Source organism: Cebus imitator, unplaced genomic scaffold (genome assembly GCF_001604975.1).
Source record: "Cebus imitator isolate Cc_AM_T3 unplaced genomic scaffold, Cebus_imitator-1.0 Scaffold19, whole genome shotgun sequence".
Taxonomy (NCBI): domain Eukaryota; kingdom Metazoa; phylum Chordata; class Mammalia; order Primates; family Cebidae; genus Cebus; species Cebus imitator.
Window position 1 is genome coordinate 1,722,531 of NW_016107334.1, and position 26,717 is coordinate 1,749,247.

A 26,717-nucleotide genomic window follows, 5' to 3' on the forward strand; every position below is an offset into this window, starting at 1 on the left:
GAACATCTCATTAGTGCCTATCTGAGTTTGTTGACTTTTCTCTTTCTTTATATAAAATAGAATCGCAATAAGGTTCTCAAATAACTTTTTCTCGGGCCTTATCCCTGTGCCTCTGTGTCCACCAAATTCTTGCCAAATAATTCCAGGAGTATGAGAGGGTATCCAGTTCTTCTAAGCATGGGTATGTTTGCCATTTTCTTCTTCTGCCCTGATGCGTTGGGATGAATCTCTTGTCAAAGCCGACTGCAACTGAAGTTACAGGTGCTACTGACTCCTGTGAAAGGGACACCAGATATGCTCAGCTCTCCAGGGGTGGGCCCTAAGGATGCTGGTATCTTGGCTGAGGGGACCGTCTTCCGTTATTGCTCACACCAAAGTTGCTACATTCTGGACTTTCTCTTTTTTTTCTTTTTTTTTTTTTTGAGACAGTCGCCCAGTTATCCAGGCTGGAGTGCAGTGGCATGCTTACGGCCCACTGCAACCTCCATCTGCCAGGCTCAGCCACTCAGGCCATTCTCCCCCCTCAGCCTCCTTAGCAGTTGGCACTACAGGTGTGCACCATCATACCCAGCTAATTTTTGTGTTTTTCATAGAGAAGGGGTTTCTCCATATTACCCAGGCTTGTCTCAAACTCCTGGTCTCAGGCCATCCATCCAACTTGGCCTCCCAAAGTTCTGGGAGTATAGGCACGAGCCATGGCACCTGGCCACATTCTGGACTCTTAATACACCATCAAGATTGGACGGGACCTGGTGAAGAGTTCAGAATTATCCTTCCTTTCAGCAGTAATCCACTGGGCTATGATCAGGATGTGCTCTGTAATTCTCTCTTCTAACTGGAAGCTCTTGGTCCCTCATGCAAATAGACTCCAGGATACTTGCCAAATGGGTTCTTGAGACATGACAAAATCCTGAGATGAGTGGAGCTTAGACTGTAGTGAAAAATCAAGCCTTTATTTAGAACAGCCTATATTCCATGGATGTTAATGACGATTCCAAGGAAAAAGAAGCCCATGATAGTGGGAAATACTGATTTTAATAGGTTAAATAGTTTTCTTGGGGGGTTGGGGTGGGGACAGCAACTTTATTGAGGTATATTTTATATTCCATAAAATTCACTCATTGTGTGTTCAACTTGATGATTTTTAGTAAATACATAGAGTTGTGCAATCATCACTATAATCCGTTTTTAGAACATTCCCATCAACACCCTCCCCATGCCCCCAAATTCCCTCAAGTTCACTTACAGCCATTCTCCACTGTCACCCACAGCTCTAGGCAACCACCAATCTGCTTTCTGTCTGTGGATTTGCCTATTCTGGATATTTCATATAAATGGAATCACACAGTATGTGGTCTTTTGTGTTTAGCTTCTTTCATTTGACATAATGTTCACCCAGATTGTAGTTTGTATCAGTAATTTGTTTCTTTTTATTGCTGATCAGTACTCCATTGTACTGCTCTTGGTTTATCCATTCAACAGCTGGTGGATGGGGCATTCCCAGTTTGGGGCAATTATAAATAATGTTGCTATTAACATTTGTGTCCAAGTCTTTGTGTGAGCATATATTTTTGTTTATCTTGGGTAGATTCTTAGAATGGAACTGGTGGGTTATTTGGTAAATGTATGTTTGGTGTTTTAAGAAACTACAAAACTATTTTCCAAAGCCTATTTTATGCTCCCACTGACAGTTTATGAGGGTTCTAGTTCATCACATCCCAGCCAACACTTGCTATGATCTGTCTGTTGATTAGAGCTATTCTAATGGATTGTAGTGGCATCTTAACTGTGGTGTTAAGCAGGTTTTTATTCAAGTCATCTCATGGCGTTTAATATAGCAATTTGCACTGTGAATTTCCAAAAGAGAACAGTGAATAGAAGATGGGGTGTTTCCCGAACTGACTTGCTCTTGGAATTCTATTTTTCATTGAAAAGAGAATATTAAAGGCCTAATCCTCTGCAGAACAGATTTTGGGAAGCATTACATCACCTGATTATAATATTATTTTTAACTTTGTTCTCTGTGATATTTAGTAATAACAAACTAAAACTGTTTGCTGGGTAATGATTTTGACTCATATGGCATAGATGCAGAGGCTGATAGAATGTCAAAGTTAAAGGAGGATGCTTAAGAGGTTAGCAGCATGGGAGGTAGTTGTTTTCGTGAGTAACTCAATGTTAGTTTGTTTTTCTCTGTACCTGGTTTCCTAGCCCGCCCCTGTCGGGCCCCAAATCTCATGGGGCATAAGGCCGAGCTCAAGTGTAGAACTTGGCTACATTTTAATTGTCAATACTTAGATAATAGTAATAATTTTTATTTTATTTCTCATTTTTGTTATTTTATTTTACTTGTTGAGACGGGGTCTCTCTCTTTCACCCGTGCTGGAGTGCAGCGGCATGATCTGGCTCACTGCAACCTCCGTCTCCCGAGATCAAGTGATCTTCCTTCCTTTGCCTACTGAGGAGCTGGGATTACAGGTGTGCACAACCATACCTGGCTAATTTTTGGTAGAGACAGGGTTTTACCATGTTGCTCAGGCTGGTCTCAAACTCCTGGAATCAAGCAATCCTCCCACCTCAGCCTCCTAAAGCACTGGGATTACAAGGGTGAGCTCCTGTACCCAGACAGTAATCATGAGACAACACCAATGATAGCTATTAGATCAGATTTACATTGATCATATCTGTGCCAGGCACCGTGCTGAGCACTCCTCATGGATGATCTCAACTGAATTCTCACAATGCCCCTCCAATGTAGGCAGTATTGTTATAACCATTTTACAAATGCGGAGACTGGGGCACAGAGCAGTGAGTAGCTTGCATGCAGGCAGTAGATGTGGCAGAGTTGGGATTTGAACCGGGACCCTCTGAGACCAGTCTCTGCTGTACATGTCACCATCACACTAAAAAGGTGGATCAGCCTGAAAAAAGTTTTTTTGTGCTAATTACACAGGAATGATAGGATGCTGGAAAAATTTGCAGTACAGAATTTGGCTCCTTAGGGTCATCCATTTTCTAGTGACTCTTGGCCTTTCCTTCTCGCCTGATAGGAAACGCACCACTTGTTCTCCTGTGGCCGTCCCCTTGTGTCTGTCCTTCCAGCCCCATGGCCATCACCCTTGTCCAGGCCTCACCTCACCTCACACACACACACACACACACACACATGCACGGACACACACATGCATACATGAAGCTTCTACCAGGTTTCATTGTCATTAGATTTTTTATTAAAAACCAGAAGCACATCCCTACCAATAGGATATTTCCAAAGCCTTCTCTGCTACACTGCACTGCTGTGTCCAGTTTAACAACCTTCACTGGCTCTCTTTGCTCAAAGAAAGTTTCAAATCCTGAGCAGGGTATTCAGACTGACTTCTGCCTCCTTCCCCATCATGTCTCCCATAACCTCCCACTCTTGAATCAACTGCTGTAGGCCACCTGGCCTCTTCACTGCTGCCAAGACAAGCAAAGCCATCCTGCCTCCATGCCTCTGCATAGCCCTGTCCTCCAGACTGCCACCCCTTCCTCTCCATTATTTGTTTCTCTGAGCCCTTTCCTGGCCTTGGACATCCCCACTACCTCTAGGATACTATTTCAGCAGATCCCAGCCCTTAGGACCCCTCCCTCTTCTGGAACCCCTTGGAGAAAATATCTGTGACCTTTTGCCATCTATCTAAGTTCTTCAGCCTCAGTCTTAGTTTCTGTAAAATGGGTGCTATAATAGTCTTACCTCATAAAGTTCTTGTGCAGGCTAAAAGATATAAAGCACATGGTAAACTTAGCACAGTAGGTGGCATAAAGCCTTAAGGCAAGTATTCAGTAAATGAAAGATACTATTATTAGTAATTAAGTTTGTAATTTTTATTACCGCACAATGGTTTGTGTTATTTTAATCTAACTCTCTCATGAGGGGTAGAACTTCTGAGAATGGGGGTCAAGTCAGGTCATAGTTCCTGTAATGCCTTCAGCACCAAGATCCCAGGACATGCTTGTGGAGGATGGGTGAGCAAACCCTAACCAAAGAGCTGGAAGCCCAATGTCAGTGTGAGCTCTGCCAGCAACTCACGTGTGACCTTGACCCGTCTTCTTGGCATCTTAGTTTCTTTCGCTCTGTATCATCCCTAACATTCTGTTTGAACATGGATTTCAAATCCAAACCCTGATATTGATTCTCTGTGTTAGTTTGGGCACATTCTTCAATCTTCTTAGTCCTCAGTTTCTTAATCTGTGAAATGGAGAGAACGATCTTATTTTACTATTGGCTTTGAGAATACATGAGGTAGTGCTTATACAATGCTCACCTTGGTACTCAATTTAGTTGCACTGGTGGATGTTTTATCACAGCTGTTTAGCTGATAAACATTAGGCTTGTTGAACCTATTAGTTTCCTGGGTCTGCCATAAAAAATACTACCAGTTGGATGGCTTGAACCACTGAAATGTATTCGTTTCTTAGCTCTGAAGCTTAGATGTTCAGAATCAGGGTGTCAGCACACGTGATTCCTTCTGAGAGCTGTGAGAGAGAATCTGTTGCAGGTTGGGAGACATTGGGCTTGTAGATGACACTCTTCTTGGGTCTTCACGTTGTCTTCCTTTTGAGCGTGTCTGTCTCTGTGTCCTTTTCTGAAGACCCCAGTCATATTGGATTAGGACCCATCTGAATGATCTCATCTTAACTTGATTACCTCTGCAAAGACTCTCTTTCCAAATAAAATCACATTTTGAGGTACCAGCAGTCAGAACTTCAACATACCTTCATGCTATAGGGACACAATTCAGCCAGTACCATTGAAAATGATTAATAGTTGTATTTCTTAAATGAAATAGAAATGAAAAAAGTCACCAGACAGTGATTCCCCTTTACTCTGCTGCACTTGACATTCATAGCAGTTCTTTCAACTGAATCAGGTGAGTGGAGTTAGGTTTGATGAAGATCCTCTTCTTTCTGCGACGCAGCTCCCAGAACCTTTGCCTTCAGTGGTGAGTCCCACAAGTGCTTCTGGAATTCCAATAAATTCTGTTATTTCTGGTTCATGATGTTATAGGCCCCCCAGGATGGAAATAACACACCAGGCCTCAGTCAGTTGGTGTTCTGTCTCCGTTTTTTATAACTCTCTACAAACTCTCATGCTGTATGTATTCCTTCAGTGGTCCCTAAATAGTTGTAATAAAAACAGATTTAGAATCTGACATGGTTCAGGCCAACATGGTCTAATAGAAGTTCATTTACTGGAGATGGTGAAAAACCTGAAAGAATAGAATACAAATCATTTCTTAGTAAACATTTCTTGCCAGCTTCTTTGGCACTTTTTCTCAAAGTGCAGTCCTGGATTCCCTGTGTTGTTTGTGGAAAATGCAGATTGCAAGGCCCTGACCTCACCCTGCAAATTCAGTGTCTTTCAGAGAGGGGTCCTGGCATTGGCATTTCTGTTGAGCTGCCCATGTTCTGAGCGGTGCTTCACCCTGCAGTGTTTGAGAACCACTGGTTTCCATCCTCTCAGAAGGAAATGCATTGTGTTGTCTGAGTCGGTTGGGTCTCAATGTTAGAATCTGTCCAGGGCTGAAGATCGGGAGGGCCAGGCAGCAGGTGTGGGGCAGAGGGCCCAGGGATAGGCTGTGGGCAGAGGGAGGAGTCCAGCAGCCATGGCGAGGACTGGTGTGCCCAGTCCTTTGTCAGGTGACATCTGCTGAGCATGCTAGGACAGTGGATTTCAGGTGTGACAGGGAGGTGTGTAAATGTTGATGGCATGTGTACTGTCGCCAGGTGGTTTGACCTGGCGCATGAGTCTCTGGCAGCCTCGATGTGTGGAGGTCTGAGCATTATCCCTATCAGAGGGTCCAGCAGCTGGGAGAGTTGGGGTGGGGTGGGGGGCCCTGAGGGGCTACTCCGCAGGGCAGGTCCTCAGAGCCACTTGGAGAGAGTTATGTGCAAATTTGGATTTCTGAGCTTAAACCAGCACTTCTGCATAATGCTCTGGGAATCTGTATTTTTAGAGCTCCCTAGGTGACCTAATGTAACAGTCCCTTGGGATAGCATTTGGGAAGCGTGAGGACATTGGAGGAGCTGGCTTTGGGACCAGTGAGCTGGTCCTAGTGCTGTGACCTTGATCATGTTACTAACCCACTCTGAGACACAGTTTGATTATCCCTCAGATGAAGATACAGATACTTTTTTCTTTATTTTTTTGCTGTTGTGAGAATTAGGGATGAGAGATGTGATGCACTTAGCACATTTTCTGGCGCACAGTAGGACACAAGAAACGGCGGCCCACACCTTGTGAAACCTGAGATTCTAGGCACAGTGACAGTCCCCTGGGTAAAGGAGTCAACAGAGGGACTCTGATCGGAATTGGGATAGAGGATGAGACGTTGGCTGTAGACAACGTTGCCTCCTACTGTCCAGAATTGGAACTAGGAGAAAAAAAAAAAGCAACACTCATCTCCAGGCTTAAATGGTATTTACCTGTGCAGACGAGGCACTATTCTGAGCACTTTATAGGCAGCTGTATGAGTTAAGTACTATAGTTATCCCATTTTACAGATGAGGATATTGAGGCTTGGAAAGGTGCATGCATGGTCACAGGACCATTGAGCAGCAGAATTGAGTTTCACGTCCAGGTCGTCTGGTTGTTTCCTCATCCCCCCGTTCCCGCCTGTTTATGCCTGACATGAGGACAGACTGGCCTTTGAACCACAATGCTGAATCTCATAAGTAAGCTGGGACTCATGAAAAATGCTTTTGGCTATTTTTTTTTCCATACATTTCTAGATATAAAATTGAACAGCCACTTCATGACAAAGTTAGAAAAGCTAGCATTTTCTTTTTATTTTTTTTTTTTTTTTTTTTTTTTGATATGGAGTCTCACTCTGTCGCCCAGGCTGGAGTACAGTGATGTGATCTTGGCTCATTGCAACCTCCACCTCCCGGGTTCAAGCAGGTCTCCTGCCTCAGCCTCCTGAGTAGCTGAGACTACTGGCATGTGCCTCCATGCACAGCTAATTTGTTGTATTTTTAATAGAGATGCGGTTTCCCCATGTTAGCCAGGATGGTTTCAATCTCCTAACCTCATGATCTGCCCACCTTGGCCTCCCAAAGTGCTGGGATTACAGGTGTGAGCTACCGCCCTCAGCAAAAGCTGACATTTTCTTTTTTTTCTTTTTTTCTTCTTTTTTCTTTCGGAGGTAGAGTCTTGCTCTGTCACCCAGGCTGGAGTGCAGTGGCATGATGTTGGCTAACTGCAACCTCCACCTTCCGGGTTCAAGTGATTATCCTGCCTCAGCCTCCTGAGTAGCTGGGACTACAGGCATGTACCACCACACCCAGCTAATTTTTTGTGTTTTTAGTAGAGATGGAGTTTCACTGTGTTAGCCAGGATGGTCTCGATCTCCTGACCTTGTGATCTGCCTGCCTTGGCCTCCCAAAGTGCTGGGATTACAGGTAGGAGCCACTGTGCCTGGCAAAAGCTGGCATTTTCATAACAGAAACTGAGCTGTAATAACCTATACTATTGCCAAAGCTTGATAAGTTCTAACAGAAAATCTATCACACAAAATCGTCTTATAGTGAAAATCCCTTGACCACTTTATCTTTCATTCTTGCATAAGATTTGACCCGTTTCATGGGTTAATTAGCGCTTCAAAAGGCCTCTCTGACCACTGTTTCTTCTCTCTTAGCCTTAGTCTCACTGATTGAATCCTCATTCAGTTGATAGACATTTGAGTATCGGATCAAGATTTCCCCACCTTACACATGAGACACTGGCATTACCAAATATATTGGCTTACTTCTGAGAGTACTTTGTCAGAATTTCTACCTTTTGTAACATTCTTCTCTATCCCTTCTCTCTGCTCTCAGGGCATAACCTTCAGTGGCAGGACAAATCAGGCCAGCACACAGTCTGCCAAGTCCTGCTTGCTCCCTGTCAAGAAAAACAGCTGGATCCATTTCTAATTAACACTTCCCAGTACAACACGTCTGAGTCACTGAAGGAGACCAGAGCCTGAAACTTTTCAGACTTTGAGTGCAGAAAGATATTCAGGTTGTCTTTGCACAAATCCGATTGATTTGAAAGACAAAGTGGGAGAAAACGAGTGTCACTGTCACCTAATAAGTCATACCACATATTTCACGTTTGAACTACATAATGAATGATGTTTATTGAAATAGCCCAAACCTCTACCACAGAGCAAGGGATATAGCTCGAGAGGCAATCAGGCCGTCGCAGAGCCAAGGAATGGATGACTACAAGTATCAGGACAACTATGGGGGCTATGCCCCCAGTGATGGCTATTACCGTGGCAATGAGTCCAACCCAGATGAAGACGCACAGAGTGATGTCACCGAAGGCCATGATGAGGATGACGAGATCTATGAGGGCGAGTACCAGGGTATCCCTCACCCAGATGATGTCAAGGCCAAGCAGGCCGAGATGGCGTCCTCCAGAATGGACAGCCTTCGGGGCCAGACAGACCTGATAGCTGAGAGGCTGGAAGATGAGGAGCAATTGGCCCACCAATACGAGACCATCATGGATGAGTGTGGCCATGGCCGCTTCCAGTGGATTCTCTTTTTCGTCTTGGGTTTGGCCCTGATGGCCGATGGGGTGGAAGTGTTTGTGGTGAGTTTTGCCCTGCCCAGTGCAGAGAAGGACATGTGTCTGTCCAGTTCCAAGAAAGGAATGCTTGGTAAGTGGAATTTCCAATGATCATTTGCTTTGGGGCGTTAAAAATATGAAAAGGAAGGAGAAGTTAAATGTATACAGTATCTGCCACTGTTAGACACTTTAAATATATCACAAGGTACCCATTTTGCTGTTAAGAAATTTTTTTCTTGGAGAAATCAATTGATTGGCTTAAGTTTGCACAGCTAAGTGTTGGATTTCTATTGATGTGTATGAGCCTCAGTGAGATTTCTATTGATTTATGAGCTCTCAGTTTGCTTTCCAGATCTTGTTGCCTCCTTGAGAGTCAGATTTCTCTCTTCTTCATATTCAACCTCCTTCCATGTCCAGATGACAAATACATTTTGGGAGTGGCAAATGTGAGGGTGGCAAGTGACACCTTCTTCCATGTCCTAATGACAAATACATTTGGGAAGAGATCTCTGGCAAGTCTCTACCACTTGGTCCTTCTCTCTGTCTTTCCAGAATCTGATGATGTCTGTTTCTGGTTTCTCGTGTACGTAAATGTTAGTAGGCTGAATGCCCACATACCCTAGGGATGAAAATGATGGCTTGAGCACATCAGTGACGTCCCAGCAGGCTGCTGGGAACCATGCTGTGAATCACAGATGGATTCTACATGATAACAGACCAGCTTTGCAAATCAATTAAGGGATCGGCACCATCAGAGCCCAGCATAAGCATCAGGCTGAGGCAGAGAGGATTTGTGAAATTAGAGGATATACATGAATGGTGTGATGTAGAAAGCTTCATCATCATATAGACAAGCATTTGTCTTTAGTCACCAAATGTCCTGCAAAACGTATCTACCCTCTAAATTTAGAGTCCATGAAATTAATTGTGAAGCAAACATGAAATTATTGAGAACTTACCATCAGTCAAGTTTTCATTCAAGACCAGGATGTGCTTATGACCCTCAAGAGCTCAAAATCTATCTAGCAATTCAGCTCCTTCATTCAACAAATAGTTTTTGTTTACCTTTATGCTAGTCTCTATGCTCAGGACCTGGGAAGAAAATAGCTTTTGTCTCTCGATTTCTATGTAGTTGAAGAAACAGACATTAACAAGCACAGAGAATTATTTAGTTACTGTAGGGACAGGCTCTATGACATACCTGGTGCAATTTAGGTCCCCAATACTAGCTATAGAGCAAGAGCTAGCAAACAGCTCTGTGAGGACCCAGATAGTCAATATTGTAGACCCAGATGGTCTCTGTCACAACCACTCAACTCTGTGACTATAGCACAATAGCAACTATGAACAACACGTAAACAAATGGGCGTGACTGTGTTCCAATTAGACGTTATTGACCAAGACGGTCCGTGGGTCAGATTTAGCCTGTGGGCTGAAGTCTGCAGTTCCCTGATTTAGAGCCACTGTACATAAAATCGAGACATAAAATAGAGAACATCTGCCTAAAGAATTGTCCCTGGGACTTTTAAAAATGGTTTTACACATTTGTGTTTAACTAACGGTCCATTTAAAATGATTAGAGCTGTGTCAGCTGTGACCATTAGGGGACAAGAAGAGGCAGAGCGTATGCAGGCAGAAGAAAGGACTTGAGAAGCAGTTTTCAAACACCAACAGATTTTAGTATAGTTCTTTTTCATATTAAGAAATTCTGCTACCTGCTTTTAAGTAAATATAGTAAATTTTTTTAAAGGACAAAACCAACAAACAACAAAACCCCAATCAAAACAAAACCATCTCCAACTGATGTAAATATTTCCGAGACATTAATTTGTTTTGCAGTATTCCCAACTGAAACCTTGGGTCCCTGTTAGTCCAAATTGGCAACGTTGGTAATGATTTCATGCCCTGCTGGTCTCTCTGGCACCGTGGTGCCTGGCAGCCTCATTAGCAGAGCTGCAGTATGGTTGTGACTCCTACTGGCTCCTAGGGCAAATGCTGGGAGTTAAGGGAACATGGTCTTAACCCGGGGAATCCATTTTTTTAAATGTTGTTTTTAGTGTCTGCCCAGAAGCTGCTATGACTCTGCCCAGGAGGAGCAGGCAGACCCTTTGAACAGAGATGGACTTCCTTTGTGCTCATGTTACCCTCTTGTGGTCAAGAAAATGAGTGTCTAAATGCATACAGGGGGCTGGATGATTTGAGGTTTTCATGAGGCCAGAATTTCCACACACTGTCACATGTCACCTTCGGAGGCACCATGGTGGTTAGATGATCTTTGTCCTTCGGTGTAAACATGCAGAAACAGATTCAGAGAGTCTTATTTAAGGTCACATAGCTCGTAAGTGTCGAGCAGGGGTTTGACCCCAGGTCTAGTTGACTTCAAATTCTGTGCCCATTCTGTCACACCATACAGCCTTTCTCTCATGCCTGGTTTGTGGAAAAGAGGTTATGCCATGCACAGGCTGCTCTGTGTGTCATCAAGCACCTTATTTTGCTTGGGACACCAGACTGGTCCCAACAGAAAGGGAGCATGGTGTGCTGATAATGATGTGGGCACTGGAGTCTGACCTCTAGAGTTTGGCAACTGGGTATGTCCTGTGTGTCTCATAGATCCACTAGCTACCTTGGGCAAGGTATGACTCTTCTAATTGTCAGTTTTTGCATCTGTAGAATAAGAGCAGTAATACATTGCCGTGAAGGCTAAATGAGATAACACAAGTGTACGGCAACCAGCCCATGGTGCCCTCTCAACGCTTAGTTCTTGTTACTTTATATTCTGCCATTCTCCCTTCTGGCGTTTGCAGTGAATTATAGGTGCAGTGAGGTGACAAAGCAACATGGCCCTCGAGCCAGTTGCTTGGGTTTGAGCGTTTGCTGTGCCAATTCTTAGTAGGGTGATTTTGGGAAAGTTGTATGGCTTCTCTGTGCCTTGGTTTCCCTGTTTGCAAAATGGAGATAATAATGATATCTACTTCATAGGATTTTTTTAAAGGATTAAATGAGGTTAATCCACTTAATGTGGCTAAAACAGTACCTGCGCCTAATCAGTGCTCATGATATCTTGGTTATTATTATTGTTGATTGTGATTGTTATTATCACTAAACTGATTGCTTGTTGATGATTCAGGAACAGATTTTCTCAGGTGAGACTGTAAATTTCTTTCAGCCAGTGTTTTTTTATGGTAGATTTCTAAGGTCAAGCTATCCTTCCTTAGCTAGTGAAAAGGCCATTTATGTTTCAGTGCTGCTCACTTAGTTCTCTCTTACGCCATCGTCTCTCTATTTTAAAAAGAAACTCTCTGGTTGGATGTGGGAGCTCCCGCCTGTAATCCCACTGCTTTGGGAGGCTGAGGTGGGAGGATCACTTGAGTCCAGGAGTTTGAGACCAGCCTGGGCAACATGGTAAAACCCACGTCCACAAAATACAAAAGAAATTAGCCAGATATGGTGGTGCATGCCTGTAGTTCCAGTTACTTGAGAGGCTGAGGTGCGAGGATTTCTTGGGACCAGGAGGTGGAGGTTGCAGTGAGTTATCATCATGCCACTGTACTCCAGCCTGGGTGACAGAGTGACACCTTGTCTCAAAAAGAAAAAAGAGAGAAAAAGAAACTCTCTGAAAGTGATGCCTTGACACTTGACGTCTACCTGATGGCCTAGGAAAGGAATTCAGTAAGAGAAATTTCCACTCCCAAATTCAAGTGTCAAATCATAGGATATTTTGTTATTTTCTTCCTGTAAATGAATGAACCAGTTCAGAAAATAAAGAAATGTACCTTGGCCAGGTGACAAAAATATCTGGGTGCTGTCGTCCTATTTTTCTGAGCTTTTAGAAGGATGAAAGTTTGCTTCTCTTGAGCATTATTTGCTATTGGATATTCATCTAGAACTGTCTCACTTGGGGAAGAAAAAGGTCTGTGAGTATGTGGTTAGCATTGAGGGCTCATCCCTGCATAGTGTCCAGCAGTTGGTCTCCTTCAGCTTTCCATGAAGGACAATGTGTTCATTTGTTAATTAAAGTCTTCCTCCATTCTTTTAAAAAATGATTGAACATTACCACACGCCTGGTACTCCTCTGGTCTATAGCAATACTAGGAGTCAAAGTCTTGGAACTCAGTGAGTTTTATTCTAATGGTGGAAATAGAGGTCACACAGAAATGTGAAAGACAAGCACCACAATATAATTGTTCAATGCCGCAGTGAGTCTTAGCACTTTTATTGAGATAGGAAAGAAACAGAGACAGTGTTCAGGGATAGAGCTTGAGGTTGAGGGGGCTCTAGAGTTAGGTGACTTGTTTTTGCAATTGCTCTATTAATGATTGTGTGACCTTGGGCCAGTGTGAAGTCTTCCGAGATGTCACAATTTTAGGTGGTTGTTGAGTGAATCCATATGTATTTTAGCCTTTCATGTGATCATTATGTATTTTCTGGGTATGTGTAAAAAAAAAAAAATCGCCCAAAGAAATGACTAAGGAAGCTCAGGGCTATGTGGCAGGATGAGCCATTTGGTTCTTATAAATGACATCACTGGCAACTCAGAGCCTTCTCTCCCTGGAGCTGTTACTTTTAAATGGCAAAAACCAGAATTGCTTTTGCACCAACCTATAGGATAACAATATTGGTGACATGTAAGACAAACCAACCCCATCCTTTTCTGCCTGCATTTGATAAACTGACACCAAGTTTTCATAATTGCAAATAAACACCTTAACCTGGAATTCCCTAACTTCTTGCCTATGAAAGTGAGCTTCACTTTCAAGGAAGAGTTCCAGATTTTGCCTGCAGAGTTTTGATTTCTTGGAAGGACCCAGTGACTTGTTATGTATTTTATTGTCTGTTAGTTTCTTGCCATCTGCAGTGAAAAGACTATGGAAGTTCTACCTTTCAGAAAGTGATTCAGAACCTAACAGTTGACACCTGGGGTGTGGTATCTCTGCCAGCCACATGGAGGACACAGAGTAATGTCAGATAGGACAACTGCATTAGAATAAATTGTGAGTTGAATTTCCATAGCAGCTCAGAGATGGCTCTATTACCCTGCTGTCATGAAAGATTATCCTATGATTGTTTTATATGCAAATTCTAGCTGGGCATCAGGGCAGAATGTTTGATTTATGATCCATGTTTTCTGTAAGCCTAAATTCATTGTCAGTTCCTGAAAGAAGGAGCCACTCTGTGTCTCAAAAGGGAGTGGCATGGGTGGGGGGTCGCTTGTCTGGCAGAAAACATGTCCTTAGTAAATACCTACTTACTCATGATGGTGAAATCCACCACTGAGAATGTCCATGATTTCTTTCTGTGTTTGATTTATATCAGTTGTTCTTATTTATATTGTTTAGATCACCTGATTCTTTAGGATAGACTGATTACTTGATGCTCTTGTGAAAAAATAAAAACAACAAAAGAAATAGAATAGACTTAAAATGAAGGGCTCCCCTAGCAGGCATATGCGGATTGCCATGTTTTAGGAGTGCAGATTTGATTCCACTGGCAATGGAGAGCTGTTCAATGGGGAGCTATGAAATATGCCTTTGAGGAAGGAGGTGGTAAGATGTGGCCTGAGGCTTTAGGATGATCCCTCTGCCCCGGTAATTTTGGTACTGGGAGTGCTTCTAGAGGAGCATAATTCTGAGGATGAGTTTTCTGAATTGGTTCTGGGGTTTTTGGAACTGGCTTCTTAATCCAATTAGATTTAAAGGTACTTTCTTTTTTGAGTGTGACATATTGTTGCAACAGTAGTTCTTTTTGAATTTAAAATATAATTTCAACTTTTATTTTAGATTCAGTGGGTACATGTGCAGGTTTGTTACCTGGATGTAAGGCTGAGGTTTGGGTTACAAATGATGCTATCACCCCGGTAGTGAGCAAAGTACCTAACAGTTTTTCAGTTCTTTCCCCTCCCTATTCCCTATTCTTCCCTTTTGGAGTTTCTAGTTTCTATTATTCCCATCTTTATGTCCGTGAATACCCAATATTTAGCTCCCACTTATAAGTGAGAACATGCAGTATTTGGTTTTCTACTCTTGCATTAATTCACATAGGATTATGGCCTCCAATTGCATCCACGTTGCTGCCAAGAACATGGCTTTGTTCTTTTTGATGGCTGTGTAGTATTTCATGGTGTGTATGCATCACCTTTTCTTTATCTAATCCTCTGTTGATGGGCACTTACGTTGAGTTCATGTTAAAGACACTTTTGACTTTATTTCTAGGAGTAAAGAGATAGCAATGACAATACATAAAATATCACTAGATACACCTAATCAAATACTTATAATAGGCAAGAATCTGGGTGACCAAGTACATGATACCTTCAAACATTTTTGTCAAACTAATGAGTATAATGACTTTGGCTCATAGCACTAATGTTCCTGGACAATATGGGGAAAGAAATGAATGAGCCCAAGGATTCAAATTCCCAGCTCAAATGCCGTATAAACGATTTGAAAGGTTCTGTGTTCCCCTTGAAAGAGATCCTTATCTATTGAGATGGCTGAAAACTAAACCCAGAATCTCATTCTGTGAACAGCTGAATTACAGTACAAATTGAATTCCCAGCCTTGCAGGGTATCTTCTGTTAAAGTGAGAACACTGACTGGGAATGAATGAGATCTTTAAAGTTGGCATGAGGTTGTGTGGGAAGACTTAGAAGCTAACAGTTGACCCCTGGTTGTGGTATCTCTGCTAGCCACATAGAGGACACAGAGCGATGTCAGATGGGACAGCTGCGTTAGAATAAATTGTGAGTTGAATTTTCATAGCAGCTCAGAGATGGATATATTACTCTGCTGTCATGAAAGATTATCCTATTTACCAATTTACTAATTATCAGAATAAAAAATATGTTATTTATTTATATCGATTCCCCTATATTTATGCTTATATTTGCTTCCACCGTGGAAATCTTCACCAAGAGTAAAAAGGACTCATAAGCCCCTTGACCCACATGTTGGAAAATATGATCTTCTGGACCACAGAAAGCACAACAGGAATGAATAGGAAGAATTCTTAAGTAAACTGGCATATTCACTGAGGATGGAGGTGGAAGTTGTAGGGTTGGGTGTGGGCTGAAAATATATAAATGCATTCCCTTTACAAGTATATGTGAGCTTTTGACCTTGGTGGCACAATGAAGAGGGTTTGGAGACGAATCTTTTACAGCGTCATAAGGGACTTGTTCTTATTACCTATTATTGCATATCAAACAAGCAAACAAACATATACTCCCTGTAGAACCAAAACCTCTACCCCATTTACTTTGCTTGTGAATCTACAGTCTGGGAAGACACCTGGCCCCTGTTCCATTTGACATTGCCTGGGGCAGCTGAAAGGTGGAGGCTAGAATCACTAGAGGGCTCACCCACACAAATATCTGGTACCCAGGCTGGAAGACACGGATGGCTGGGGCTTCTTTTGAGCATCTCTCTCTATCTCCGTGTGATCTCTCCATGTGATCTTTCCAACATGGCAGCTCAAGGGTGGCTGGATTTTTTTTTTTTTTTTTCCCTACTGGCTTGGGGCTTCCAAAAAGGGGAGATATTGGAAAGAGATCTTGAGAGAGAAAGACAAGCAGAAGCCTTTCGTGACTTTGTCTCAGAAGTCAAGCATGTTATTTCCTTGAATTCTGTTTGTTGAGATAGTAATAAAGACTAGTTCAATTTCAAGAAGAGGAGAAATAGACTCCATCTCCTGATGGAGGAAATGACAAGGTTCTGGAGAGCATGTGAGACCAGAAGTATTGCTGTGCCATTTTTGTGCAGTATGATCAGTTACTGACTTTCTTTAGAACGAGTCCTCTGTGTGGACTCAAAGTCATGCACTATTGACCTATTGGGCTGGATAATTCTGTGTTCTGAGGGGCTGTCCTTTGCATTGTAGAATGCTTAGCAGCATGCCTGGCCTCTACCCATTAGATGCCTCTAGCACCCTGCTCGCAGTTGTGAAAACCAAAAATGTCTCCAGATATTGCTAAATGTCCCCTGGGGGACAAAATCACTTCCAGTTGTCAACCACTGCACTAGATGAATGTCCTTAATCCTGGCTGCCCAGTAGAATCACCTGAGGAGCTGCCGAAATAAACCACAGGCTTTGCTCTAGAATAATTAAGTCAGAACGTCTATGGGTGAGTCATGGGCATATGCATTTTTTAATAGCTCTCTAGTGATGTGATTGTGCAGCCAGAGTAGAGAACCAGGTAGTTTATACAAAGACTGTGTATCAGGAGCTGCTGAGGTGTGAGGGTTTTTGCTCGTTGTGCTATATAAAAAGTAGGAGTGATCCCCACATGGCTTCCTTTTTGGGCTTGGGATGATGTCTGGAATATTTGCATATATCTTGGGTAGCATGAAAAAAATGGAACTGCATTAAAAAACCTTGTACAGTGCTTTATAGATTTTCAGTGGTTTTCCCAATCACTCTTATTTGATCATCAAATGACTCTGTGAGATGAGCAGGGTGATGGTCTGTATTTTTGCAATGGGGGATGTGTTGCTCAGTGACCTCCAGGGATGAGTGCTGGACTCCAGTTCCTAATGTGACTTTCCGGTTCTGTGTTGCCACTCATTGTCTCCATGGGTTCCATTATACTAATGAAGTTAGAAGGTTTATTTTCTCCCATACAGACTTTCATAGAATGCAAAAGAAACTGATGTGAACAAGTCAGTTATTTCCCACTGACTTGTATAACCTGTTACTTTTTTTCAAATTTAAAAGCAAATTATAATGATTATACCACTACCACTACTACCAAGAGTTATAATTTGATAAGCTCTTTCTTTGCATCCATTTTGTACCAGGTATCTTCTATTACACCATTTCTAACCTTTATAATGACCTGCGAGGCAAACCTTATTTTCTCTGTTTAACAGATGAGGAAACATCGGCTCTAAGAGGATAAAGTAACTTGTGAGAACTAGTCAGTGACAGATCTAGGGTTTGGAAAGTCCAGGTATATCTGACTTGAAAGTCTTTTGCTTCTCCTTTACTTGCTGTCTCATCCTTGGAAAATTTTTCCAGGTGCGCACGACACACATAACTTTAACAACTTTTATGCAAATTGGGTGACTCCAATAAAGTGCAAGTGTGAAGTAGGCATTGGCCTCTATCAGGGTGCTGGAGTCAGTGCCAGCCATCTCTGTAGGTGAGAGAGGGGTGGTGTTTCTGTTGATTTCATTGGAAGGGCAAACTGCAGGGGTCTGCAGTGATCCCTGAGGCACAGACTGTCAGCCTAGAATAGGCTTCCAGAGGTCTGAGTGGTGACTTTGCCGTCTTCCATGTTGGGCCCAAGAGATGATTTGTCACTAAGTATGGAGCAGAGCAACAGAGCACAAAGAATTTCCCGCATCCCTTCCACCAGCAACCCCATCAGACAGGGGACACTCAGGTCCTTGGTGGAGCTCAGACTGCCAGCTAAAAGGACTCTTTATAGGCCAATGGGTATAAAATCCCTCTTTATTTTACGAACCTTAACCAGCACAAGCTCAGATGAACTGAGTGTCACTTTGCAAAGGATTAATTTTAGTTTCAGAGAAGAAAGCTGGAAAAGCACAAATATTAGCAGGGATGGAAGAAAGGTGGTGTGATAGAAGGTCCTGGAAATGTACTAGCCTTTGACATGCCCCATGGGGTCCACTGAACAGGCTGAATGTGAACATCCTCTTCTCCGTGTGGGCTGGCCTGGGCTTGTTTGAATGTGCACAGCGTACACTTTCTGCTTCGCCACTGGAGATTTTGCTGACTCAGAGGCATACATCGGTCTCTGCTGGGGATGTGTGGAAAATAGTCCAAAGAAGTTTTGTCCTTGCCTTGGCCTTTCTGGTTCACCACTTTTTGGATCCTAGAAAGGGAAGTCTTATTCTTGAAAGGAGACATGATAACAGATTATAAGGCATAAGGCGTGAATTACAAAATTATAGTGCCATCTAATATTAGAAGTGAAAGAAAGGAAGGAGAACTCCTAGCATGCCCTTTGATTCTGACTTGAAAAAAACTGAGCCCCAAGAAGAAAGTGATTTGATCCGAGTCATGTACTCTCAGACCAGAACCTGGGACTCCTGACTATTGGCACAGAATTCTTTCCTCTGTGCCAAGTTGTCTTGCCGTGTGCTCATAGGGACGATTATTTAAACCAATTATATAATCCTTCATTAGTGTGATTTCTTTTTTAGATGGCAGCATGTGTTTAGGATGCATGTGGCTTCTGGTAACCATGGCTTTCAATCATAAAGATACTCATTATTTATTGATAAAGAATTTTAAAAGTAGGTGGTACCAGAGTTGGTTCAATGACCCACTGATGTCAGGGCGTGAGGTATGTCTGTGATTCTCCTTTTTTTTTTTTTTTTTTTGAGACAAAGTCTTGCTTTGTCGCCAGGCTGGAGTGTGGTAGCGTGATCTTGACTTACTGCAGCCTCTGCCTCCCGGGTTCCAGCCATTCCCCTGCCTTAGCTTCCGAGTAGCTGGGGCTGCAGGTACACACCACCACCCCTGGCTAATTTTAATTTTTTTTTTTTTTTGTATTTTAGTAGAGATGGGGTTTCATCATGTTGGCCAGGATGGTCTCGATCTCTGACCTCATGATCCCCCCACCCCAGCCCCCAAAGTGCTGGGATTACAGGTGTGTGCCACTGTGCCTGGTCAGCATGTCTGTGATTCTCTTTATGTTGCCTGATGGTCACAAGCTGGCTACCATAGCTGTAAGCTCTACGCCCTCCCACGTGGCTTTCCCATTATCATCTGACAGGTGTCCGCCATGTCTTATTGCTTACCTGGATTAATCACTGGCAAGAAGAATTGGACGAAGATGACCATCTTAAATTAACTATGATTGATCCCCTAGGGTTGAGTGTGTTTGGGGAGGCCATCTCTCTGAACAAAAGCCAGAGTTCCCTTAGCAAGGAAGTAAAGGGAAAAAGGCTGTTGAGAATGTGACCGGTGAGTCTGTCACAGGCATAAGGGTTTTAAAAGTAGACTGTTTGACTTCATATCTTGGATACATCACCAACCCTATCATCTTACACAAGTCACTTAACCTCCCTAACCTTGGTTTTTTAATCTGTGAGATTAAAATATTATTAGTACCTGCTTACAGAGCCATTGTGAGGATTAAATAAGATAAAGCACATACAGGGCTCATCACAGTCTCTGGCACACAGTAAGGATCTAGTAATTATGAGCTTCTATTTGTATATTTTTAATTTTCACTTACTCAATAACTTTTTAAGGAGTCAACTTACTCACTGGCTTGTTTATGGTTGAACAAGAGGTGTAAGTCCCTCCTCTCATGGGCCAACATTTTAATAAAAAGACTAAACAACAAAACAAAACAAAGCCAAGATGGTTCCCTCTGACCTCCATTTTTCCACTGGCAGGAGTAAAGAAGATTCTAGAATTCAATGTAGTCTTGGTAGGCTTCCCAGCATTTTTTCTCCTCAACACTTGCCACCAAGATCAGGACAAATTTCACTGTGCTCTTTATCCCTGTATGTCAGTCACCATGGGAAGTCCCATGTCTCCCAGGACACCCCCACCACCCACACTTGCATTCCCGTATGGTGGTATACATGCCTCCATTTCCCTGCCCTTCCCCCTTCTCCTCTGAGGATGTTACCTAGCCCTGCAGCCTTAGATGGGCGCTCTTTGCCCCGTCACAGCCTCCACTCTTACACCATTGTTCTTTCTTCCTCCCCCTGGACATTTCCAGGCCACTCTCCCTCTCTCCTCACTAAAAGATCTCATATTCAAATTTCTTGTCATCCAAGAGAATCACTTACTACACATTCCACTGACCCCTGGCCCGTGTGCTGTCATTCCTGGAGAATTATAGTTCCAGGTTCATCACTGTCACATTCCAAGCATATTTCTGTTATTGTCCTTAGAGATTTTAATAAGTGATTTCCACAATCCTGGTCTCTCATTTCCTTAAGGTCCTCTCCAATCTTCAGCCTTTTAATCTAACTGTCTCTTATTACTCCCTTGTTCTCACCGCATTCCTCAGTGAACATAATGTCACATCCGTCATCACAGTCACCTCCTGAGCACATCACCAGTTTCCTTGCACCTCTCTTTTTTGGCTGTGTTCCCACCCCGGTTGCATCTGACTTTTCCTCAGTCTGTCCCTATACCCCGTTGCTGCACATGGCTGGTCAGGCACACAGAACACACATGGTTGCCCACTGGCCTCACTGAATTTATGATCCGGAGCCTCCAGGGGACCCTTTGTGCTGCTAGCCATCGTCCTTCATTTCCTTCATCCCTTCACCCTCTCCTCAATGGTGATTTTGTGTCTTACCCACTGTTTTCCAATTTTCAGCGTCTCTTCCTTATCTTCTCTCTCAGACTTATACACTCAGTTCCTCCTGAACTGAGAAAAACAGAAGCAACCAGAGAAGAACGTCCACAGTCCCCACTGCCACACCTACCTTCCTCACTGCCTCTGTGCTGACCCCATATTCGTGGGACTGTGGAGGAGCTGTGGGGCTCACCAGGCCACCTGTATCCCATCCCCTCTCCCCTCCCAGAACATCACTTTTGTAAACCTTTTCCTCATCATTTTGTAACTCCTCTTCATCAATATTTATCTCTCTATGGAATCATTCCCACTGGCACACCACACGGTTCTTCAGTCTCGATCCCACACCTGTCTTTTCTGTTCCCTTCCCGGTAAAATTCACTGAATCCAGTTCCTCACCTCCCCTTCTCACCTGAACCCACTTTTGCTCGGATGAATGAGTGAGAACGTTGCATCTTTACACAGGAGTTAGTCCTCGCCTCTTCAGAAACCTGTTCTTGTCTCGATCACGCCTGGCCTCCACCTGCTCAGTTCAGCAGTCAGCTCTCATCCTCAGCTGCTTCACCTATTCACAGCAACTGTGACTGCTGGCCACTCTCTCCTCCTTGATGCACTTTCTTTGTTGGACGTCTAAGCTACCTCTGTCTCCTTGTTTTCCAGCTGCCCACTGGCTGTTCCTTCTTGTTCTCCATCGCTGGTCTTTCTTCATCTTCCTGGCCTTTAAATGTTGGAATGTTTCAGGGCTCAGTCCTTGAATCTCTTCTGTATTGTCACTCACTTCTTTGGGGATCATGTTCATCGCCTGCTTTCGTTACCACCCTTCCTCTGGAGGCTACCTTTAAAATGCACCCAGAATCCAGGTGCTTCTTACCACTCTACCTACCAACCTGGTCCAAGTCATCAGCATCATTCACTTGAAATACTTGTGATGACCTTTGAACTGGTCTGTATGATTCCACTTGTGGGAGGGAGAGGCTACTGTGGATGGATGGTCCGGGAAGGCCTCCTTGAGATTTGGCCTGAAATATGAGGAGCTAACCATGCAAAGACCTGAACAAAGAAGATTTTAGGAAGAGGAAAGAGCGGTATGCAGACTCTGAGGTGGGAGAGAGCCTAGGACTTCAGTATCCAGGGGTGGCTCAATGCTTGATAAAAGAGTGAATAGCAGATCAAGAGTAACAGTCAGAGGATTTAGAGATTTGAGCCATGAGGTACCTATTATTTTTAAAAAATGTAAATACTCACTTTCTAAACATACTATTAAAGCCTGCACAAATCTCTTTCATGCAGGGTTCTCAAACAGTAGATGAAACTACTGTTTGGGGAGTAGTGCTTTAAAACTGAGATTTTATTTAGCAGTCTAGATTTCTGGTTCTTTTTGAAACAGTAGGAATAGGGGCTATCTTCTGTAATGCAGCAGTTGGCTGGAGTTAGGTGCTGGCTGTTCCCTTTAGATGAGCATGTGTTCCTCCGTCCCCACACTCTCTGTTAGGGATGCCTGGAAGTATCACCCATTTGTATAACCTGCCTGGCCCCTGGTGCATCTGCTTTTGCAACACTGAGATCAGGAAATGCAAAGATGTCATCAGTTTGGCTTTGAAAGGGCTCCACCGCATGTATTCACAGAAGGTTTTTAGGTTGGGGCAGAGGGTACCATGGAGCGAGAGAGAGTGCAGGCAAGGAGTGTAGGGAAGCCACAGGAATCCAAGAGACCTTGAAGCACAACTTTCTGTATGCTTCTCATTCACACATGGGCCACCAAGGTCTGTGCAAGAAATCCTCACTTCAAAAGAGCTCAAAGTGGAAGTGCCCAGAGGGGTTTTCATGATCAAGCCGGGTTGACTACCCAGTTATGCCACTGAAAACCATCAGTCAACACAGTGGCCCTCAGGGTGGCCAGAGGAGTACAGACTTTAAATAGCACATCACAAATTCTTCTGCTCTTATCTGGACCAAGATCCAGAGCCAGATATCCAAGTGTCCCCAGAGATAAATATAGATGGCTTCCAGTCCTGAAGTAACTCGGCTCTACCCTAACACGGGAGATGATGACTTTCAAAGTCAAGGCAGCCTTCCTGTTCAGAGTCATCTTACAAAGAGGCATCTGAGTTCTGGAAGAACTGATGCTGACACAGGTCATGAGGTTGACTTCTGTCAGTAACCCATCGTGCTACCTTCTAGTCTCTTGGTGTGAAGTTCAGCCCTGCCCACCACTTCACCACCACCTCCCACTCCCCAGCTATCAGCTCATTCGAAGCCAGCCAAGCTTTGCTCCCTCCCTCTTGCCCATCACCAGCTTGCTGGAGTTCTTGCTGTGTTCATTCTGTAGCCCCTGCCCTATTTCCCAGATCCACCTTTGTTTTCCCCTCTTTATTTCTGCTAGAGTGTGAGATTTTGAAAGCAGAGGATGGGACCTACTTATACTTTTGCTCCTGTCCCAGACTCTTGCTGGCATAGAGAATGCAGATTGGCAATTTCAGTATCACGATTGATTCCTTCTCTAGCTCCTCGATCATCTCTTTTCATCTCAGCTTCAGCTCAGTCCTACTCCACAACTAGCCCTCTTAGGAGACCCCTGGACTATTCCTGTATCCCATCAGACACAGTATTCCATCCTCTATAAATGACCACAACTTGGTCTTAAGTGAAATGGGAGAGGCTTCACTGAGCCTCATTGGGTTATGGTCATGTCTGAGATGAGGTGTCATACCTCCACTGGCCCAGGTGACCCCTTCTCTTGTATGTCTCACCTGGAGTCATTCTGGATAGTAGGTACCAAAAGGGAAGCTGCTTTTCTGAGACATCTCTAGTGTGGTAGTTTGTGAACAAGGCAATTGCAGGGTTCTCGCAGTATCCTCAGGGAATCTTTCTTAATGCCTCTTCTTTTTAGCCTGAGAGAAAATTAAGAAAAGTGACAGATACCCCTTTGCCCCAAGGCTAGGGTGAGCCCCAGTTGGAAACCTTGCAGGTGCCTTAAATCCTTTAAGTTGCAGCTGCTTCCATTCTGGCCGTGGACATGTCTCTACAGACCAATGACACAGCCAGGAACCTGGGCTCTGGGTCTCCTCATTGCTTATTACTTGGCCCAGAAAGTAGTCCCATGGTTTAGAGCTTATCCATCTCCTGGGATGATAAAATCTCTCAGCTGCCAGGCAAAGCCTTTAGTTTCCCCAATACAAGATTGGAGAGAGAACCTCTTCCTGATTGAAGGCTCTGTCCTTACACAATGTTGCTGAAGTGAGGGGCTTCTGTCTCTCAGACTTTTCGATGTGCCTGTAGACCCTGACCTCTGGGCCTATTGGACACATTCAGAACTAGAACCTCCAGGAGGAATGGTTCTTCTCTCCTGCAATGCTGTGGCTTGCTGAGGGGCCAGGGAGAGCGAGAATGTTGCATCCTCAGGCAGAGTGACAAATGCCTCACCCCAACCCTGCTGTCCTTGAATAGCATTGATTGTATCTTTTCTCATGGGCTATTTCATAATCTGGGGCATTCAGTAAGTGGCGACTCACTGAACTATAATACTAGGTTCTTTCATCAGATTTTGGGAAAGCTTACTTACATTTTAATAATTTTGGTTAGAGAGGAAATCTCCTAACCTCATGTTCCTTATCTATTAAATGAAGCCATTAATACTTCCCCCACAAGGCTGGAATGACAAATCAAAATTATTACACATGTGACCTATCATAGCATCTTACACATGGCAGGAGATCAACAAATGCTAATTCTTTTGTCCCTTCATTTTTCCTCTACACATTTGTATCCAAATCTCTTATGTGAGATTTAGGAAGGAGTTCTAACTACCAAGAGAATGGAAAAGTTAACCCACTTCTGAAGATTTATTCACTTGAGTTTACTGCACCCATAATAGACTAAAAAAGTCTAACATGGTGATTCTAGATTGGTTTCCATTAGACAGCTTGTTAAAGCCAAATCTTTTTAACCCAAAAGAAAGTGTTTACTGGCCGGGCGCGGTGGCTCAAGCCTGTAATCCCAGCACTTTGGGAGGCCGAGGCGGGTGGATCATGAGGTCAAGAGATCGAGACCATCCTGGTCAACATGGTGAAACCCCGTCTCTACTAAAGCTACAAAAAATCAGCTGGGCATGGTGGCGCGTGCCTGTAATCCCAGCTACTCAGGAGGCTGAGGCAGGAGAATTGCCTGAACCCAGGAGGCGGAGGTTGCGGTGAGCCGAGATCGCGCCATTGCACTCCAGCCTGGGTAACAAGAGCGAAACTCCGTCTCAAAAAAAAAAAAAAAAAAAGAAAGTGTTTACTCTTCCAGAAGTTTCCAAGCATCAGATGCCACATAAATGAAGCACCTGGCTGACTTACCCAATGCATCTTGTTTCATAGAGTATGCAGATGGATACCCTGATATTCCTCCATTATTTAATCCCAAAGTAAGAGTTCTTTGTGGGATTCCCATATATGTTAAGTATTTATTATGTTTACCACTTTGAGGGACTGTGAACCCCACGCCCTAGTCCAAGAGAATATTACCCTTTGACGGGGTGTATTTGGTTGAGTAATAAATAAATGGAACGGAAATGATAGGAATTACTTTTTAGAAATGTTATTATCGATGGAATGGAGATGATTTAGTTGGAAGATGCTGATTTTTATCCCTGCAAACATATGCATACAGTCAAATAAATATTTGAGTCACTGCAGGAAAAAGAAGCTCATAATCCTCCCAGGATAATTAATGCATTTAATTTCTCTGTATTCAATAATGAAAAAAAAAAGGGTTAGAATTGTCTTCTTTGTCTTTGGTTAATTACTAAATAAAGAAGCTCACCCACACGGGACCTCTTCTTTCATGTCACCATGGTAAGCCAGTGTGGTCTGATGGCACATCTTATCCTGCTGCCTCTGGTGTAGAGAGGAAATATTCTGCCTTTGTGAAAAGCATCTCTAAAGCTGGTGAGAGGTTTCTGTTACCTGCCAGCTCTCTGGAAGGACATCTGGCATTGGGTCTCAAGGGCCACAATTGTTGATCTCCTTTGACTTCCTGACTCAATATCTTAGAATCTATTCTGAGCAAATAACTAGAAACATCAACAAAGACAAACGCGCAAAATGTTCTTTGCTGAGTTTTTTATTAAGTGAAAAGCTAGACTGTGAAGCTTTTGATACAGAAAGGTTTCTATCATGTAAATACAGTATGTGGTTATACATATACTTTTGATACAGTAGTTTCTGTCATTCCCATTCAATTTATTTATTACTCAACCAAATACACCCCCTCAAAAGGTAATATTCTCTTGGATTAGGACGTGGGGTTCACAGTCCCTCAAAGTGGTAAATGTGCATATATGGGAATCCCACAAAGAACTCTCACTTTGGGATTAAATAATGGAGGAACATTAGGGTATCCATCTGCATACCCTATGAAATACAAAAATAAAAACAAGTACAAAAATAAAGTCTGCTAACAGCAGCTGTCTCTGAGTGGTATGATGAATAGATTTTTGTTTTACCTTTTGTACATTTTGAGGGGTATTTTTTCAGATTTTTCTAGAGTGAATAGGAATTACTTTTAGATTATTTTACTTATTGAACAAATATTAATGGAGTACCTATTACATGTCCATCTCTGTGCCAGAGACACAGTGTCGAACTCTACTGAAGCAAAACCAACACGGTCCCTTCCTCCAGGAGTTTACGGTCACAGGAGTTTGGCAAATATCAAACAAATAAATATATAATATCAAATAGAGGCGTGAGATACGAAAGGAAAGCAATGGTACGCTGCCAAAAGTCTGTCAGAGACGGCTGAAATTTGGAGCAGGAGCCAACAAACTGCGACCCACAAGCCTGTGACCTTTTT

At 43.2% G+C, this 26,717-nt stretch overlaps 1 protein-coding gene across 4 annotated transcripts in view; it reads left to right on the forward strand.

Moving 5' to 3' along the window:
- Positions 1–26,717, forward strand: part of SV2B (synaptic vesicle glycoprotein 2B) — a 195,549-nt gene that overhangs the window by 116,561 nt on the left and 52,271 nt on the right. For all 4 annotated transcript variants that reach the window (XM_017517891.2, XM_017517901.2, XM_017517908.2 and 1 more), the window contains one exon: positions 7,858–8,687. In XM_017517891.2, coding sequence (XP_017373380.1) covers positions 8,237–8,687 — 451 coding nt within the window. In that variant the 5' untranslated portion in view covers positions 7,858–8,236. The remainder of the gene's footprint in view (positions 1–7,857; positions 8,688–26,717) is intronic.